At 36.5% G+C, this 21190-nt stretch overlaps 1 protein-coding gene across 1 annotated transcript in view; it reads left to right on the top strand.

The window, feature by feature from the left end:
* The window catches only part of ADGRV1 (adhesion G protein-coupled receptor V1), a 246303-nt gene that overhangs the window by 219722 nt on the left and 5391 nt on the right, over window positions 1–21190 (top strand). The window contains exon 87 of the mRNA XM_032213599.1: window positions 18670–18861. Within this exon, the coding sequence (XP_032069490.1) occupies window positions 18670–18861 (192 nt within the window). The remainder of the gene's footprint in view (window positions 1–18669; window positions 18862–21190) is intronic.

Raw genomic sequence — 21190 nt, 5'->3', positions numbered from 1 at the left:
CATCATAGGGGACAGCCACTCTGCATGCAAAGTTTTGAAAGAAGCGCTGCCCATTCTGGCCAATGGCGTGCCACTGTATGCGTAGAGTGATAGAGGCTGCTGTGCAACACTCATGAAGATGAGCGATGTGTATTCACATATGTACAGTGTTCTGTACAGTGTAGCTGTACTGAAGCTAGCTGGAGGAACATTTTAAACACAGTTCAATCCACTAATAGCGAGCGATCTGATGTTTTTGAACAACAGATATACAGCGGTTCACTGTAGAAAAAAAGTCTCAAAAGTGTCCCCAAAACTTCTCACTCCATCGCCCCCTCCATTCCTTCACCCCCGCGTCACCCCTTTTTGTTCACCCCCCCCAAAAGAAACAAAATCGCCCCCTGGGGGGCGATATGGCCCAGGTTAAGAACCACTGTTGCAAAAGATGATTCAACAAATTCCTGGAAATGAACTTCTAATCATGATGAATGTATATGAACCCCAGTTTAGCAGCATGTCCCTTAGAATCAGTGGTCAGAGAACATGAATTGAAAGATGCAACTGGGGTCACAAGCTGATATGTTGGGCTTTGATGGGACCGTACAAGAAGAGAATGAAAGGAGAAGGATTTTTGCTCTGGGCTATATATTTTCTATGTTTTACCACAGTTTATTTTCAGTGTTCTATTTAAAATTGAAAAAGAAGCTACTGACTTCCAGTGACAGCATCTGGGGAAAAGAGGAAGGAGAAAAATGCTTAAGATAGAGATTTTCTCATGAAGCTGAACTATGATTTAGTGATCTATAGCTGAGGATTTAGCATTAAGGGAAGGAGTTTATCCTTGGTTTACCATTACATCCAAATGCAGCAAATGTATTATAAGCAAAGTGAACAATCTAGGTAAGTAAACATAAATAATCTAAATTTACTGAACAACCTTTTTGTGTTTGAACACTGATGTATTTTTCATCTCACTAATTAGCAGCAAGTAGAGTGAACTTCAGGGATATGATCAGCCTAGGAAAATGTCTACTATACTGTAAATCATACTCTGCAAAATAAAAATGACACAAATATCCAGTCTCTAGGGTGTTTTTCACAGACTTAATTTCAGTCTTTACTCTTTTTGTTACAAAGAGCCAAAGAAATAAATTTATAGGATGCAATTGAAACAAATTATAATATTGTTCAAAAGTTTTGTAGGGAAGCATGTAATTTTCCATAGTCTATATAATCTAGTTATTATATAGATTCTAGATTGTCTTTATAATGTCTTTAATCTGTCCTTATAATTTCTGTTTCTTCAATATTTAACTTTTTTAAAAATAGTTTTTTTCAAAATTATTGTTTATTCTGCATTTTTGTATTCTTTCCTTTTCTCCTTTGCTTTCATTTGGCTAATATAATAAACTAAATGGTAACTTTCTTAATTCTTGATGCTGCTAAGAACTATCTATTTTTAGATTCATAAGACACTTTGCTATTGTCAGCCTTTCTAGGCAAATCAGACAGGAAACACAACTAGATAACCTAATTCTACTTTATTCTAAGGCTTCATTAACAGAATCTTGCAAAACTGAAGATACAAATCACTTTTAACCACCTGAGTGATGTGGAGGAAGGCCCATCCTAAGTTTCTTCTTCTGACCGTTAATCAGCTGGGGACTCCCCTCCCCACTCTGATCGTTTCCAAGGTTTCCCTTATCTCTCAAGTTCATTCTAATATACTATTACAGATAGATAGTGAACAAGCCAAAAAATAATTATTAAAAATAATTAAGAAAGATATTAAAAATAAAAGAAGCTAATGCTCAGTATTATATTTAAATACACTGTGATCTAATCCCAGTTGGAATATTTTGTCATAAAAAACTAATTCTGTTGGAAAAAGTGATTAAAGCCCCTTCTGCAGGTCACTGGCTTAATTCTCCTTATGATTATTTTTCCCATTTCTGTACAGTGCCCAGTTATAAGAGGAAGTCTGTAGTCATTAGACAAAAATATGTGCTTGATTTAGGCAGTGTTTTCCAGCCATGGGAATTTGTATAAATATCCATTTCTACTTCTAGAATTTCCCAGTCTGCATGGCTATTATCAGAAATAGGTTGTTGGTCCCCACACCTGGAAGTGGCTAAGATCAGAGAGCCCAATTATGAGGAGTTGCAAAATAAAGCTATATGGACAATCCTGTGTGCCCACAAACTTAATGTTTCTTTTATTTTATTTGCATTTAATGAGATTTAACAAATATTAGTTTCATTTTATTTAAATAACAGTGTCATTCATGCTACAGAGGGACTCTACATGCTACATAAAGTTATTTAGTGATGAGTGTGATGTTATCTCAGAGTCATAAAACAGGGATGCATTACCTTATTATTAGTTTGATAGTTCTTCAAAATCATCCTAATTAAAAGATGAATATTGGTGTTATTTCTAAATTTAGCACTGATCAACTCTCAGCTAATCACATAATTACATTTCCCCCCCTCTCATCTCTCATTTTTCACCATTTTCACCAATTAAACCACTTTCTGTGTTGGAAATTTTCATCAATGTCTATAATGTCTTCATTGACCATAAAAGAACCCAGGAGAGACAAAATATTGATTCACAAAATTAATTCTCCTGAAAGAAGTGAATATTCCCATACTGCAGTTTTTGTTCTTGTTTTAAGTTACATTTTCTTCTGGAAGGAAATTGAAAAGAGATTAACTTTTGTCTAGACGTCTACCTAGATAAAATCAAGACTTTCTAATCCTGTTTATAACTATACTGATTGGGTGTTGCCTCTTGGATTGCCCAATAAAGTCATGAAGTTGGTAGCAATTTAAGAATATGTTGTGTATAGAGTTTGATGTTGGAAAAGCAAAGTTTCAATCTTCTACTCAGCCACAAAACTCATTGGGTAACCTATGCACATTATTTTTCAACCCAACCAATCTAAATTGGGATGGACATCTTGTAATTCAATTTTGTAAAATAGACCTAGTGTGGATGCACTTCCTTTTCATCACAGCACATGAGTTGTATGAAGGTATGAAATAAGTCTTTGCAGTTGCCTACATCACTGAAGACTATTGTTACTGAGCCCTTTTAAAAATAGTTTTCCCATGCTATCTAGATACTATCCTTATAAGTATAAGTCCCAAAGGACCTACTTATAATAGCATTGTCAGGAAACTGTTTCCTTTATACATCATCTGAGGTTGAAAATAATCTAATTTTTCTTTGGAAAGTGTTGTGCAACCAAAGAGGTCAGAACTTAGCACAATAGAAAAAGCATTGTGTTTTCATTATTTTGAATAAAATGTCAAGTGTTGCTTGTTTGCTTTGACAAAGGTCAGCTGGATTAAATTTTTAGAAAGTTCTAAACAAAATTGTGCCATAAGTTCATCAGCAATTTAAATCTCAGAAATGTTTTCTTGTTGTCACAGTGACATGGAAAGTTTTAGTTACTGATAGTCCCAAGTGATAAACTTAAAAAGAGCTCCTCTCCCCACTTTTTTATCCTTGTGCCTTTTTAAAGGAAATAACAGTTGTTATTATTGTATCATGTTGGATATTTCAATATTTTTTTCATATCTGTGGGATGTGTTTATATTCTTAAAGCATTTCCAAAAAATAGAGAGGAATATAATATGGTACGTGTATTGTTCAACAGATACATTTATCAGAGAAAAGTTAATGAAGCCATTATGAAAGAATTTCAGCAGTTGCTATATCTCAAATAGAAGTCCTACATTCAATGAAATAAATATGTATATCTTTTCCATTCATTCACATAGGCTTGAAATCACTTTCTTTTAAGTGGCAGGGCAATTTCAACCTAATTTTTAATTGAGTAAGTCATTAGCGTGGTTTCAGGCTATTTTCTTCAGACTTTGTAAGAACTTACAAATATGCATGGATGTTGTGTTTATGACATTGGGTCCCAAACTACATAGAAAAATCACTTTTTATAATGTGGAAACATTAAAATTAAACATTTTTTAGATTTATATTCCACATTATATTCTCCCTTCATTCTCCCCACAACAAAACCATTTGAGGTAGGTTGAGTGGAGAAAAATGCTTATTCATTTAATGCAGTGAAATGCATAAAACAGGAGGCAAGTGAACTTGTGTTAGTCCAGACTTTGTAATAATTGATGCAGAATTAGATAGCTGTTTTGCCATTCTTAAATTTTCCAAGGACTGATTTCACATTTTCTGAATCATTGAGGAATAGATAGTATTTGGTTAATATCAGAAAAGTTACTTTTTCCCTGCTTTTTACCTTTATTTTGTCACTCTTGCAGATCAATCTGCAGGGTGCAAAATTGAAAGCCTATTTTTTACTAAAAGAAGAAAACTGCAGTTTAGAGTTGGAGAGAGTCAGGAACTTACCAGTAAATGGAACACCCTCATTTCTTTTTGTTTTGCTCAAATATTTTTCCCCTGTGTTCAATTCTTTAATCACTTCTGATTTTTCATGAACTGAAAATCCATCATCATTTTTCCAGGATTGTTAGATAGCACCTAATTCTTTGAATTCTTGTAAAATTGTATTTGTGTCATTGATGGTGGTATCTATCCATCTTGTCATCTATTGGCCCTTTTTAATAATCCTCAGTTTTTCCAATCATCAGGGTTTTTTTCAATTTACTATTGCCTTTGCATAATGTCCCAATAAGCTTTAGCTTCCTTTATTTCTGCTTCCATTGAGTGGCCTAGTTTATTTATTTTATTCAATTTATATAAATGCCCATATCATATCTGCTTCATTTTGCAGCTTCCAAAACTCTCAAGGACAGCACCATATAGAGTATATTACAATAATGCATACAGGAAGTTACCAGGACTGGAGTGATTGAATGGAGAATCTTGGTTCAGAAATGGGTGCAACTGGTGCACAATTCAAAAGTGTGCAAAGACCTCCTAGCCACAACTGCCACCTGCTCTCTGAGCAGGAGTCCTGAGTCCAGAAGAACCCCCATATTGTGTACTAGGTCTTCTGGGGAAATACAACCCCATCAGAATCAATTACCTTATTGCAGGCCAACCTGGCATTCAGCAGCAACATCTAAAACCCTGGGCCCAAAGGTGGGTTCCTACTAGTTTGCACCGGTAGGGACGGCATGCTTTCCACGCCCCCAAACTGGTTCCCCGGTCGCTGCAACATCTTTTTTTTTTTGACCTTTTAAAATGTTCTGCGCATGCACAGACCTATTTACAAGCAACTGTGCACATGCGCAGAATGAAATCATGTGCGCACCAAACCAGCAGTAATGCTGGCAGAAACCCATCCCTGTCTGGGTCTCAAAAGACCAGGTATTGGTATATAATTCAGGAGGAATTCAGGAGGCTAGAGCACAAAATTGGAGCAAAGCATCGAGAATGCATTGCCCATGAATGACTTGTATCCTATATCCAATCATATTTCCCTATATATCAACACCAGAATATTTTGACTCACCACAAGATCTCCTCCTCCCGCCCTTCATAAACTCTAGGACTTAAAATAGGGGATCCACATATCATCATATAGCCAACATACCAAGGGAGGGTTGAGTAAACCCTTGGGCCTTTCAGCCTTTGCTCTCAGCACCTTAAGTTATCCAACAAATTAACTTCCACTCCCTGCAGTAGCCAACAATCCACAGACTCGTACTTCCATCTAGTACTGACTGATATGTTCTTGTTCTATATTGCCCAAAGTATTCTGAATCATTTTGTTGCCACCACTCTTCAAAGCACCTTAGCTAGAAATGGTCACTGCAATTATGGCATTTTAATAGCTGCAATTACTATATTAATTCAGTTGGGAAGCTAAATATAGGCTTATTCTCTTTTCCCAGGAAAGGTCTAAATATAGACCATTCCTGTTATCCATGGAAAACAGTTCTTGCTTTGATTCTTGTATACATAATAAACAATATGAATACTCTTATTGTTCTAATATACTCTGCTGCATATAGAATTTTTTAAATATATATTTGCTTTATGTTGAAGGAAATGCACAATAAAAATAAAACAAATCTGTAATTAAAGATAGGACATGATATAGATCAGATGATTGATAGATTATAGATAGATAGATGATAGACAGATAGACAGACAGACAGACGGACAGACAGACAGATAGCTTGTTAAATATCCCCCCCCCCCCCCGACAGTGGTTCCCACCTAGCTCCTCTGTTCTGGCAGGAACAGAGGTTTAATCCCATTGGTCAAAGGGTCAGATAGATCCATTTAAAAGGGGCTGCTGTCTGACCCTTCCTCACTGGATGTTTACCAGACTTGCAATAAAGAGCTGTTGTTACTGGAGCCTTGTGTGCCTATCCTTTACCAGATCTAACATAGATAGATAGCAGTGTTGTGCATTGCTTTTCAAAATTAGGTTCTAATGAGTACATTGGGCTAAATTCCCATCTGAATAATCACTGACTATATTGCTCTCTTGGATATTATTTGAATATCATACATTTTAAAATAAAAGAAAAAACAATTAGGAGGAAAATCACTAGTCTTTATTGATTATGTATTGTTGAATGATAAAATATTGATATCCTTATGCCATCCAGAGAACTTTACCAGCTTCGTGGGAAATCCAGAATTGTTTTTTTAGAGATTACAATACCCTCAGACACTTGTTTAGAAAAATATTTTCTCTAATTAACTTTCCAAGGTTGAAATATGAGATAGTCCTAAGATTTATGACTCTGTACATCTGACATGATATTTAGCTATTTTGCTTCTTCACTCTTTAGCTTTGCTTTCAAAAATATTACTACCAACTAAGAATGAATAGACTATAAATAAATCTTATAAATCCATTTCATTCTATTCCTAGAAGATTTTTTTAATATGGATCTAAATGTTTAAGTAACATTGAAATGCATTTTGGATCTACTTTTCACATGAAATGTCTGTTTTAAATCTTAATTTTTAAATGTTTCTAAATCTATTTTATTCTGAAATATTTGTTTATACATAATTATTTAGAGGCAATTCATCTGGTTTCAGGCTAGAGTTCAACATCGAGACAGAACTGGACACAGTTTCTGAAGAGCTGAGATGGAGATTAAGTGCCCATCATAATGCTCCTTGATTTACCAGCAGTTTTTATATGATTGACCATAGTGTCCTATTTTGCTAACTTTGGGTTTTGGAGTGGGAGTCACTGTTTTGCAGTGGCTTTTTCTCTGTGTCCAGTTCCAATTGGTGTTGACAAGGGTGAAAACTGACAGCTGCATAACCCTGACAAAACTGAGTGGCTTTGTTTGACTCTAGTGGAAGGGACTATTTTTCTAAACCCAATGCAGTCTGGGTGTCCTCTTCAACTCACAGTTCCTGCTGAAATGTAGCTTGTGGTCAGGAGTCTTTGTACACATTCATCTTGTCTATCACATGCATCTGTTTCTGGCCCAGGAGAATCTTCAGGCAGTCACTCATGCCTTAGTCATCATGATTGGATTACTATAATGTAGTCTACATGGGGCTATCCTTGAAGACAACTCAGAAGCTAAAGATGATCAAGAATGCAGCATTGCAGGCAATGATAAATGTTTTATGATATGTGCAACTGTCTCCATTGTCTCATGAGCTGCACTGGTTGCCAGTTGGCTTTCGGGTGCAATTCACAGTACTTGCAATCACCTTTAAAGTTGTTCATGGTATACAGCCTATTCTCCTTAGGTTTTCACCTGTCCAATGAGATCAGCTAGAGTGAAAACACTTCAGGTTCCATTAAGTAAACAGTGTCATGTTGCAGGATCTAGGAAGTGTGCCTTCTTGGTGAAGGCTGCAATGATATCCTCTGAAGATTCATACTGCTGCCACCTTTTTTCACTTTTCCCAATCTGATTGTTCTTCCAGGCCATCGTCTAGGGCTGTGATGGCAAACCTATGGCATGCGGAGCCATTTGTTAGGGCACACGAAGCATTGCCCTGTCAGTTCCAGTGGGAATGCGTGCACTGGCCAGCTGACTTTGGCCTTCTTTTAAGGCTCTTTTTCACCCTCCAGAGGCTTCCTTGAACCCTCTGGAGCACAGAAAACTGGTCCTACGGCCAAACTGGAAGTTCGAAAATGGACTTCCAGTTTGCTCGTAGGGCCGTTTTTCGTCCTCTGGAGGCTCCTGAAGGCTCTGGAGGGCAAAAAATGGACCTACAGGCAAACTGGAAATGACTTCCAGTTTGGCTGTAGGGTCATTTTTTTGCCCTCCGGAGGCTTCAAGGAAGCTCCTATAGCCTCCGGAGGGCCTCTGATGGGCTCCTAGAAAGCTTCTGGAGCCTGGAGAGGGCAAAAAAAGTGCATCAAAAGCGGGGGGGGGGTGTCGTGCTGGTCATGCACACAAATGCGCTGTGGGGGTCGCACGTGCATGTACACTGGGGTTGCGCACATGGTATGGGTGTGGCATGCCCATGCACAACCCTCTGTGCTCCCCACACTTTTGGCACATGATCCAAAACAGATTCACCATTACTGGTCTAGGGTACTCTTTTCTGTTTGCTGTTGGGGGGGGATATATAGTCAGTCATTATCTACTTTCTTGATATACTTTTGTTTTCATTTTTGTCTGTAACCTGCCTAGATTTGCTATGCAGTCAGATAGTCACAAAGAGAAAATAGTAACTTTTTTTGATATGCAAGCTGCATTATACAATTAAGAGTATAAATATAAAATGGAGAAGTTAAGTACACTATTATTGGCATCTATGCATTAATCAGTTCCGGATTTAGTATTAAATCCATGAAGAATTTATTCCTTAAACATTTCACTGTCACTTAAGCGTAAAGATATATGAAGCAGTCTTAAAATAAATGAGTCCACCAATCCACCTACTCTAGCATTATGTTCAAAATAACAGCTTCTTCCCAAAGTCCTCTTTATAGGACTTTTTACGTTATCTTCAACCATTTAACTGGAGATGTGTCAGAGAACCGTCTACATGAAGAACACTGTATGATAGAAATACAGCCAACTTAGATTAGACTTAGCTGAGTCACAGCTAACACAGAAACAAATAGGATGCTCCTTCGCATGCACTTGTAGAGGGATGACTTCATCTTTACCTTGCATATCTATAGTATCAATCTCTCTTCCCATCTCTAGGGATATTTTAGTGCAGTTGTTTATGACAGCAAACCATTCCTGAGAATAAGAGTTGCGAAGAAGGAGCATGTCTAAATGATTTGTTTACTATTAAGTCCATGAGTCAGATATTTAATCTATGTAAAAAGCCCCCAAACTATTCACCTTCAGTATGGTAGAAAAGAGAATATTTTTATTAAAGAAAAAAGGGGGAAATAATTGCTTTAGGAAATTCTCATAAGTGAAAAGCCAAATTCTTATGTTTACTATATGTAGCCAAGGAATATATGCTAGTAAAGAAAAACATTAGAAAGGATATTTGTTCCATTGGTTACATCCAGCCTAGAAAGATAAGTAACCAAATAAAATTTAGAGCTTTGTAGGAAAACCACTGCATTCCCTTTCACCTTCCATAAGGCAGTAAAGTTACCAAAAGAAATTTCAAAGCACCTTGAGAATGAATCAGGAAAACAGAACTTGGTTCTTTTTCTCAGTGAAAGAGAACTTTCAGAAAATTGGACAAATTTTGCCAGTTTGATAAGTACTCTGCACCTCCTCCTAAGGCTTTCATTGCTAAAGGTTGGTTTGAGTTTAGAAGGGCTGGCAAATGAAATTTCTGAAGTGAATAAACTTTTTAAAAAGTATTTCAGAATACATTTTGAAGATTCTATTCAAAATGCTGAAATAACTCATTCCTTTGAGAATTTCATATAACATTAATTGTTCTGACCCCCTCCTCCATCCAGTAACGAAAGCCGAGACAAGCTTAAATGAAATGTCCTTTAATAACAAGACCAGAATCTCAGTGGCTGAAAGTCAAGTAAACAAACAGATAAGGACCTTGGCAGCAAGTCCGACAAACCTTGGCAGCAATTCAGACAAACCTTGGCAGCAATCCAGCCTGCCAAGTTAGTTTCTCTTTAGTCAAAGGGTTGACTTCTGCAAGAAGGGCATGGCACAAGCAGTCTTTTTTATAGTCTGGAGAGGAGCCTAATGACCATCAGCTGAGCGTAATTACCTCCTTTAATTATGTAATTGCTCCTGACGCGAGTAGCTCTTCGATGGCGTGCATCCAGGAACAATTCACTGTTGGTTTCTGGATCACTCTCCCTTGTCTCATCCCCACTGATCCAAGGCTCAGGCGCCACCTGGTGGTCAACCAGTCTCTCTGCGCCCTTCTCAGAGTTGGAACCCTGTCCAGGATCCTCCACATCCTCCAGGGCCAACTCATAGGGCCCCTTGCTGTCGGAGTCTGGTGGCAGCTCCAATGGCTCCTGCTGGGCCACAACACTTAACTATACTATATTCACATGGATTGGGAAAAGGACAAAGCCTCCTGGACTTGTCCCAGTGTTATGAACTGCAGGAGCCATGCCATGTCATCTATACATTATGCAGATCCCTGTAAAGTAGCACTTAGAAAGAGCAATGCCCATGTATCTTTAGAATGACAAAACCAGAATTGTGAGAGTTGTGGTACAATCCCCATTCTTTGGTCATGATGAATCATACAAGGTCATACTGCATGTAAAAAAGGAATTGGGCTTAACCATAATAATGCTTTTATCCCTCTGACTCCTAACCCCCACAAAACCTCTGTCTACATAGATTCACCAAACGCACAAAGGATCTCTAGGAGTTGGTTTAGAGATCCTGGACACAAAGAACAAAGATTGTGAGTTCTAGTTCTGCCATAGTTATGAAACCCAACTGGATGACTTTGAACCAGTCATTCTCTCTCAGCCCAACAAGAGACAAAGTATGTTAGATATGTCTGCCACTTTGAGTTATTTGTAAAAACTATAAAGGCAGAATACAAATAAATAACTAAATGAGTAGATTTCTTTGTTAGTCTGCAAAGTTTCATGATGAGGGGTTGAAGATTTGGGGCACGTTTGTGAAAACTGTGAAGGATGTGATTGTACTCTGGAAACACCTGAGGGGATGTTGGCTAAAAGATGATCAAGATTTGTGAAAAGTTATAGGTTATCTTTAATAAAACTGGGAGTTCAGTGTCACATCTGCAGGTATTAGATGGAAGCATCATGGATGTTCTCCATGTGATGAGATTGACTCATCTGCCAAGCTTTATCTTATGGCCACTACGTGGAGCAGTTACTATGTGTAATCAATTTCAAAGGATTTTAACAGTGCTAGCGGCGTGCCTTTCAGGAGGAAACATTCCTCCAAGGCCTTAAGATAGTATTCTTATCATTTTTGTCCATACTTTCTATTTTTTTCTTTTTGTTTACATAGATTATCTTTTTGCTGACAATAAAATGTATGCTCACTATTTTGCAATACATACAGAAGCATGTAGAACAAACAAAACATTTAAAACCCTTAGTTAAAAATGTGTACTAAAACTAAAACAAAGTGGCTAATTGGACTTTTCTGTGGAGTGTCTTCTACAATCTACAATAATTTTTTCCCCCAGAAATTGTTCTTGTTTTTTGAGGCTTTCCTTGCAATACTCTCATATGAAAGGGTTTAGAGGAAATCAGAAAGGCCTTCTACAATCCGAACAGATTGTAGAAGGCCTTTCTGATTTCCTCTAAACCCTTTCATATGAGAGGATTGCAAGGTGAGCCTCAGGCAACGAGCACAATTTCTGGGGAAAAAAATAATGTAGGAAAATAGTATATCTTAACTGGAGTGTAATCATTGGGAAGGTCTTGTGAGAACTCCCAATGCCTGTGATCTTTAATGATATGCAGGACTGGGATTTTGTAAAGGTCTTATAAAGAATTATATAGCATGCCGTTTTACTGGGCTTCAGCATCATTCTATTCTGATGCTCTTGGAAAGAGTCTTCTGGGGAAGGGAGATAGGGACCTGCCAAATCTTTAGAGCTAGGCAGCTATGGGCAGTTGTGCTTTCTTGGTCCCAGTAGATATCAATATTAAGGGAAGGTACCTGGAACACGCCCAACCTATCTGACTGTTAGAATGAAACAGAAATCCGCAGGAGAGGAAATCCCACAAATAAGCTGGTCCCATGATATTTGAAGGCAATTAGCAAAATATTCAATTGTACATAGACACACACACACACACACTCACACACACACATCCTGGAAGCCAGTACAGCTGTCATAGCAACAGTATTAATACAAGTAACTTGTGTAGCCCCCAGAACTGTGCACGCCCTGCATTCAGAACCACTTGTGTTTTCCACATGATCTTCAAGAACAGCCCAGTGTAAAGTAAGTTGCAAGATCCAACTGGAAAGTGACTAGAGAATGAGTGACCAGATACAAAGCTTCTTGGTCCAGAAATGGGTGCATGATAGAATAGTCTAGTCCATTCTCAACCATGGAAACTCATTATATAGTATGCTCATACTCCTGCAACAATACATAAGATATTGTGGACTAATATAATGAAACCAGAATGATTTCTACTGGGTTTGATGGACAAGGAATAAGAAAAGAAATATGGGGATAAATATTGTATATGGTAACTACAGTAACTATGGCAAGATTATTGTATAAAAATAATTGGAAAAGCAAAGAAACACCTAAATGGAAGATTGAATTAATTTGCAGAAATAGTAAAGTTAATCAGTTTAGTCAGAGAAAAGAAAAAAATATATTTTTCTGAAATATTTTTCGGAAATCTTATATGGAATTTTTGATGAAAGAAGAAAAAATGAATTGATAGTTTGGGGATTAAAAAAAACAGGTTGGAAAAACTTTTATGAGGATAATCAATAGAAGGGCAAAAGACATATTATTTCTACTTCCTGTTCCTTTCTTTTTTTGTTTTTCATATTTTATCTTTGTTCGGTATATTTTTACTAAATTGAAAATGTTATAAATGAATGAATAAATAAAACTCACTATATGCCCTTGGACCAATTTCTCTATCTCAGCCCAACCCATCTCAGAGGCTTCTCATTATAAGAAAAATGGAAGGGAGCTTAATGTAGGTTGACGAGTTCATGTAAAAGTTGGTACATGAATCCAATGATCGATCTCTCTCTCTCCCCCCCCCTCTCTCTCTTCAAATTTCTTCTGTATGTTTTCGCTGTTCCCCAAAATATATTTTACAACATGGCTCTTTCTCAAGAATGTCTATCAATGTTTCAATGAAGTCAAAACTGGAAGATCCCACCCATGCATTGGTTTCCTTTACATCTTCACTTGGAACAATGGACTGGCAATTTTTTATTAGGAAATTAATAGGAAAGATTGAAAATGTAGAGAAGCCTTTATTTCATCTGTCACCTTATGTAATCAATATTGTTTTGTCAAGATTTTAAGGAAGTCCAGAATTTTCTTTAATTCTGTGTAATTTTTGACCCACTTTTGAAACACTGGCATGATTATATTAACAACACATTATTGCTTATGGCTATTCTGAATGTATCCTCAGATCCTCTAAATACGCTCATTATTTTTCATTAACATCCAATGCATTCTTTTGATTCATGCTTATGTAAACAGCTTGGCAAACCACATCATCAACCCTGTACATCTTACCGTGATCAAAACATGCATCCAATTATTTTTATTCATTTGCTTGGAAACTTTTTTCTTTCTCTTGCCTCTGTGCTTCTATGTCCTTTAATGTAAAACTGTTTACCTTTGGGCTTTTCCAGTCCAGAAATCTGTATAAAGTGCTGCAATTACTATTTATTTAAAGTATCTGTCATGTTATGAAAATACCTTTCATTCAGTGTAAAATACAGTAACACATATAAATTAATAACATATTGAATAATATTAATATTTACAAAAATAATAAATACTGAAATATATGAACCAGTGTACATGCATAATATTACTAACATCATATGGCAAAAAATATCCTGAAACCTAATCAAAGTTATCTCTGTGAAGAAGAATTCTTCTCTCATTCTGTATTTATTTAGGATTTTAGATAGATATATCTATATCTATCTATCTATCTATCTATCTATCTATCTATCTATATCAAGTATCTATGAGCTTTTTTAATTGAACATTTATTAACTCAGTTCTTAATATGAAGGCAAGTGAAAGAGTATATTTTCTTATTTAAGGTCAAACAATGAGATAAATAGTTGTTTCAAGCATTTAGTATGCCTTTTTATATGTATGCATATAGTTATGTATGTTGTGGAACTTACATGTAAATTTTAAAAAGAAACTTAGAAAAAAATAAACCCAACTTTTAAAAAACCTTACCTCACATTTCTTAGAAGACAAATTATTATACTCCAACAAGGATCAGTCTTCACATCAATGTTAGCTAAACATGGCAAAGGAAAACTGCAAGTTACTACATACTATTTAGGAATAATGAAATATAACCTAAAATGCACGTCATGAATATATAAATAAAAGAAATATTAACCTGACATATAATCAAGGACAAATGCATACATTATTTCTTTCATTCTCAATCCATTTAGGGATGGAACTGCTAATATCTAATCTGCCTCTCATTTGTTTCTCCTTAATATGCCCCCTTTCTTAGTATAATTTTATTCTTTTGAATATCATCTTGACTCACACATCCATGGAGTTGTTTGCTAGCAATGTAAGTAAAAAGTAAGCCAGAGAGGAAATGTGCAAGTGCACACAAGTCCTACCCTGTTTTATCAGGATTCATGATTATGGGAAATTGTTCAATCAAACCCTCTTTCAATTCCTTGCAAGCTAAATGCAAAGAGTCACTGGGGGCAGATTTTGCATGCAGGCCCAGAAGATAAAGGGTATGACTAAATATTAGGTGGAGAACTTCCCTTACAACTGGATCCCAGAATGATATACATATACACACTCAAGTGTACGTAAGCTAATAACATGTTTAACCTGTCCTGTGTATTCCATAAAGCTTTCAATGATTTCCCAATCCATCTTTTTATTTCAAGTACTTTGGCATGAGTTGTTCCTAGATCAAGAATAGGAACCTCAAACCTATGACCTAATTTGCCCACAAAAGCAAACTATTTCAAATTTGGAGCCAATAGACATGCTCACTGTCTGTACCACCCCCAAAGCATCAGCCATCTGAAACATTTGCAAGTGCTCTTGGGTTGGGGCCTTTCTTCTAAATAAGTATTTCTCCTTTAGGAAACATAAGGATAAATCTATGTTATTTTATGCATGCCAACCAAAATAGGCATCTAGCAGAGCATTTATTTGTTTGTTTGTGCATTTATTTGTTTGTTTGTTTGTTTGTTTGTTTGTTTATTATTTATTTATTTATTTAAACAAACTTGTATGCCACCCATCCTTTTAGAGGCAGGTTAGAGACATTCAATTATAATTCACTATAAAGCATTAAAATAATAAGGAACATAAATTTAATATTCAATTAAAATGATTGGTAGATTTTGATAAGATTTTTCTTCACGTTTATCTCCTATATGGAGAAAAGTGGAGCTGGTGGGTATTTCTTTGCATTAAGTAAGAATGAAGACAAATTCCAATTTAAGGTATGGGAAATAGTCCAATGGAGCGAGTATTAATGTTTCTGCTCCATCAAGTGGTTGTCACAAATGTCACCCAGTCCATAAAACCAGGAAGGAACTATATGCAAATATCAGACATGTTTCAGATCCTACCCCTGTCCTTGATCATCCTCTGGAGGATTATTTCCCAGTTCTGGCTGAAAATATATTAGCAAATACTATTAGTTATATTAATTAAAGAGATTATATAATGCTTTGAAAAAGAAGTTACATTTGGGGACACTTAATCCTGTAATAAAACCAATAGACTATGATTATTTTTGGCCTTTTGTAATGTTTCTAATTGGGAGTAGAAACCAATCTTTGGGTGGTTTTAGAATTAGCCACAAAAGTACTGTATAATAAAATATTTTATTTAGAAGTATTGAGGGTAGATGCATAAATTAGATATATCTTCTCTGTAATGTAAGTACAAGTATTTCATAGTTTTTGAAGATGTCATTCTGTAGTAGATAGCCCATGGTGATGGAATCTTTTAGAACAGTTTCAACAACAAAATGGCTGGAAAAACTGCACAGATCTACTTGTGGTCTGGTTTACTATAACAGAAATAACTGTGATTTACAAGTTTGGACTCAATTCTGGCAGTTTCTATGCAGATTGTTAAGGTTACTCTTTTTTCTATCTCCCATGCTGTTAATCCATCTTTGCAGTTGGTAGTGTAATATACAAAGTGTTTTTCATATATAATGCTTCTATTGGTAATTACAAGAATAACACCATGGTATCCTAAGTGTAGCATTTAAACCACAAAATACATTTAATAAATAAATCCAAAATATTGCAAAAATATTCAAGAAGGAAAAATATTTTTTTTTTACTTTTTTTCTGCTTTTTGTAAAAAGCATAAATGATAATATTAACTTTCTGTCTCCTCTATGGGAACAGTTCATGTGGTATTTTACAATTTGGGACTGTAATGGATTGTATTTAAGGAAATAAACTGAGTATGAATTGAAGACCTAGATGTGCTTTTTCTATGTTCAAAGTATTGAAGGTGGATAGGTCTTGGTAAAGGCATATTGCCTATGTGAAAGAGTCATGAAAAGAAATTGCTGCTGTTGGGAAGGGACCTATTATCTACCACTCTAGTTTAATCAAAATAAGGACTAGGGGTGATGTGATAACAGTGTTCCAATATCCAAGGGGCTGCCAGAAAGAAGAGGGGTCAGCCTATCGTCCTGAAGGCAGGACAAAAAGCAATGGATGGAAACTAATCAAGGAGAGAAGCAACCTAGAACTAAGGAGAAATTTCTTGAATTAGAACTACTGTATATACTCGAGTATAAGCCTAGTTTTTCAGCCCACTTTTTGGGCTGAAAAAAGCCGCCTCGGCTTATACTCGAGTCAGTGAAAAATTTGCCCGAAATGGAGGAGAAAAAGGGGCGGGGCCATGCCGCTGGGTGACACTCGTGAATGGCCCAGTGCCCCTGTGAGTTTCCCCTCCCTCTGTGTCAGTTTGCCGCGCAGCGCGCACCGCACTATCCCCCCTCCTCACGTTCTAATGTAATGCAGGGCTGTCTTACGATTCCCCTTCCTCCCCCTCCTGCCGCTCTGCAACGATGTCCCACCTCCTCCTTGTTATGGCAAGCAGCCACATAGCGATGTCCCACCTCCTCTGGTACAGTGATCCAATGATAGGAATCACTGTGCCGTGTGTCATAGGAGGCGGGACATCGCTCCCGCGGCTGCACGGGACATCATCATCACAGCGGGACGTCAGCATCATGAGGTGAGTGAAGTATTTCATTGAATACACCGCTAGTTTACTGTTTTTCTTTGAAATAAATATTCAAAAACATTATTGGTATCTATTTTTATTTTTGAAATTTACCGGTAGCTGCTGCATTTCCCACCCTAGGCTTATACTCGAGTCAATAACTTTTCCAGTTTTTTGTGGTAAAATTAGGTGCCTCGTCTTATATTCGGGTCGGCCTATACTCGAGTATATACGGTATTAGAACTATTAACTATTAACTGTTAACTGTTAGAACTATTAGCCAGTGGAACGACTTGCCTCCAGAAGTTGTGGGTGCTCAACATTGGAGGTTCTTAAAGAAGAGATTGGACAACCATTTGTCTGAAGTGGTGTAGGGTTTCCTGATTAAGCAAGGGGTTGGACTAGAAGACCTCCAAGGTCTGTTATTCCTTAATAGCTTTCTCCCTCAAAAAGACAATCGGGAAGAAGCTAGACGAAAGGATCTCCCCGTGGAGATTCGTACCCTCACCACCGTCCAGGCCTTCCGCACAGCCCTTAAGACCTGGCTAGCCCGTCAGGCCTCGGGACAAAGATAACTGCCCCCACCCGAATGATGAATGAATGTTGCTTATTATTTTACTTCATGTTTTGTATGTGTTATTGTTTGTATATCCCTTCCCCTCATTTTATGTAAGCCGCCCTGAGTCCCCTCAGGGAAAAGGGCGGCCTATAAGTGTTAATAAAACCATAAAACCATAAAACCATAGAATCCAGAGCCTCAGTATTATGTTAAAATTGACTTCATAACAGTTGCTGAATGTTAAAAAGCTTGCAGGCTATAAACTGCACAAGCAAAATTTTAAATGCATGCATTTTCTTCTGGTTTTTTTTTTGTTATGTTATGAACCTATAATTGGGAACAGTTTGCTATTAAGATGGTGCAGAAATATTTTAAAATAGGCAATAAAGGCAAAACAGTTTTAAGATAGAGCTTATTTGAAGCTGAAACATATTCTTTAAACCCTGACCAGTGTTTTTATGATGTTGAACTTATGATTTGAAACTAACAGGTCAGTAAAAATACTTTATCTGATAATAAATCATCGCAAGCTTGGCTCTCTATCAGCCACTTCTGATTTCCTTGCTGTTATTTTGGAGCTGAACCATTGTTCTACTTTTGCTTTGCTTCAACAATAAGTGATTTTAAACAGAAACACATCATCTTAAACTAAACTATCTCATTATGTTCATGGAGGTTATTTTCCAAGGCAATAATTTATACTGACAGCTTCTCTTGTGTTTTAATTTACATTATAATCATATGGATAGTCATTGGTTCTACATCTTGATATTCTGAATATATAGATTTCTTAAATACGTTCTGCATTAAACATCTGTGCATTTCATACATAGATGACCTGAGTTTTCCTTGCTCCCTCTTCTGTCTTTTAGGGTCTTTATGTCTTTGTGGTATATTTCATTTTACACAACCAACTCTGCTGCCCTGTGAAAGCCAGCTATACAGTTGAAATGAATGGAAATACTAGCTCGAGTTCTACATTTTTCACTCATGGAAGTGGAATGCCGTTGGCAGGGGAAGAAATCAGCAAGTCTACTCAAAATCTTATTGCTGCTATGGAAGAGGTACCTTCATTATTTTATCTTTACAAACAAATATCCTAACAGCTCATATAGTTTCCACATTGATTTTATTAATTGATAAGTTTTACCTCTTACATTTCAGTCAGGAGTTCAAGAGTGGCATCCAGCAAGCATTCTCGTATATATATATATTTTTTTCTCACAACCAGAACTCTGTGAGGTAAATTAGACAGGGAGAGATTAGCCAGCCCAAAGTCACCAAGTGAGCTTCTGTGGATAAGGGTAGACTAGAATCTTTTTACATACAAGGTCAATTTCTGATCAAAAAGGACATTGAGAACATAAAATGCTTAGTAAAGCTCAATTGTAAATAATAAAAGATTTACAGTGCAACTCTGTAGATATTTCCTTTTTAAATAGTTCATAGTTGAATATTTGTATTCCTCAGAAAACTCACTGGATCCAGTGGATATTTCCCAAATTTTTCATTATAGATTGCAGTTATGTCCTCAATTGCTTGGTGGAGTAGCCCCCCCCCTCTTGAAGTCAGTGGGGTTTGTATCCCAGCCTGTAATATCAATATTAACAGTTGCACAAGAAAGAAGTTTAAATGACAATGCAAGGAACAACAGCACTTTTTCTTTTCTCATTTATAAGCCAACAAAAAAATCTCATTGGAAGAATGAGTTGGGCAGCTCTATTGTAGTGATGCCAAATTTCATGCTGACTGTCATATGTACCTGAGCAATTAGTTTCTGTTTGATCTTAATCCACAGGTCAGGAGAATGAGCAAAACAAAGAAGGTGCCACCTTCTGCCTCCAGGCCATTTCAGGCTTTCTATAAACAGGTCATCGGATTTATCTAGAAAATAGAGCTGTAAAGTATACATGTCAGAAGCATCATATGCGTATTATTTTCAGCAATTCTGCTCTGTTTCAAAATGCTACCTCCGTTCCATTTCAAAATTCAACCCATTCACACCCTATTACAATTGCCAGATTAAGTAATTTAAAAAGTACAGAAAGGGATCTAACTGTGAGTCAGCCAAAGGGAGTGAATATGCTCTTGATGGTGGAAAGTTGGATCTTAGAAAATATTCTAATGGCAAGTGGTCTATAAAATGATATACATAAAGCATCTGCACATTGCCATGTTGCCATAGCTCATTATGCTTAACTAACATTTATGTTGCTGGAGCTCTTTGATCCAGACACCAAGATGCCAGTAACTGGAATCTTTTTTTTTTTTTTTTTTTTTTTTGCAGCTGGGCACAAATAAGCTTTCAAAAATTATCCACTAAATTTGTTGGCAAAGTAGGTTGGAATAGGAAATTTCTCTAGCAATCTTCAGGAAAAGAAAAATTCTTCAATATTATTTTAACATACTTGTTCCTTCTTGATGATAGTTGCCTCACTATTAAAAAAAATGCAAAAGAATTCTTTAATTACAACCTTCCTTAAATTTAATTGAAGTTCTGGAAGCCAGAAAGATGATTACATCATGAGAGGCACAACATTCTCTCATGCATCTTGGCCACCTCATAATTAAAGAAGTATATGACCTTACCATGGTCTCTTATCTATCCCAAATCATCCCAAGAGTAAGAGTAATTCATCCTAGATCATATATGTACATTCATTTTTTGATATAATTTCTTATCAGTTTTGGTCTAATTCAATATACTACATTCAATATTTAAAATCAGTCTGTTTGCCCAACAAAGTCCAGATAAAAGTGGTTTGCAATTAAGAGTAATAAATCCATTCCTGAATCTTTCCCAGTCCTCCTAAGAAAAATCAGTTTGTCACTTCTCCATGTCAGACTTCTTCTATTGCAAACAAATGCAGATTTGAAGTTCAAAGAGTTGTATGGAATCAACTTCAGTTCTACCTCTGTACATTCGATATCTCTTTGATCTTTGAATCTTTAAGATCCCCTTTCCAAATGGATCCATGTCCATCCAAAAGTCATCTTTGGGTCATTCCCGTTCAATTCCAGGTAGCAACCAGAAAATCTACAAAATCAGCAGATTACCGGTAAGAGAGAAAAATCTCCTTACCATTCAGCAGCCATATTGGGGAGGAGCTCCTCTTGAGGAGGAGATCCAATTATTTAAAAATAATTCTATTACTAACCACTCCTTCTGATATAAGTAGTCATTATAGCAGAAAGCAAGACTTGCCCATCTTCTGAAAAGCCATTAAAAAGGACATGACATAAGCACAAGGTTATTGTTGCAGAAAAGGGGCCTCTTTCTCCACACTAATTACCATTCCTGAGGTGTTCAGAGATGCTGGAGGATCTTTGACTTTCACCTCAGTGGGCAATCAGTGTTGACTGAAATAGAACCAGTCTTCACATGTCCAGAGG

The sequence above is a fragment of the Thamnophis elegans genome, chromosome 3 (assembly GCF_009769535.1).
Source record: "Thamnophis elegans isolate rThaEle1 chromosome 3, rThaEle1.pri, whole genome shotgun sequence".
NCBI lineage: Eukaryota > Metazoa > Chordata > Lepidosauria > Squamata > Colubridae > Thamnophis > Thamnophis elegans.
Note: the sequence above shows the minus strand (reverse complement) of the source record. Positions and strands in the feature narration are given on the sequence as shown.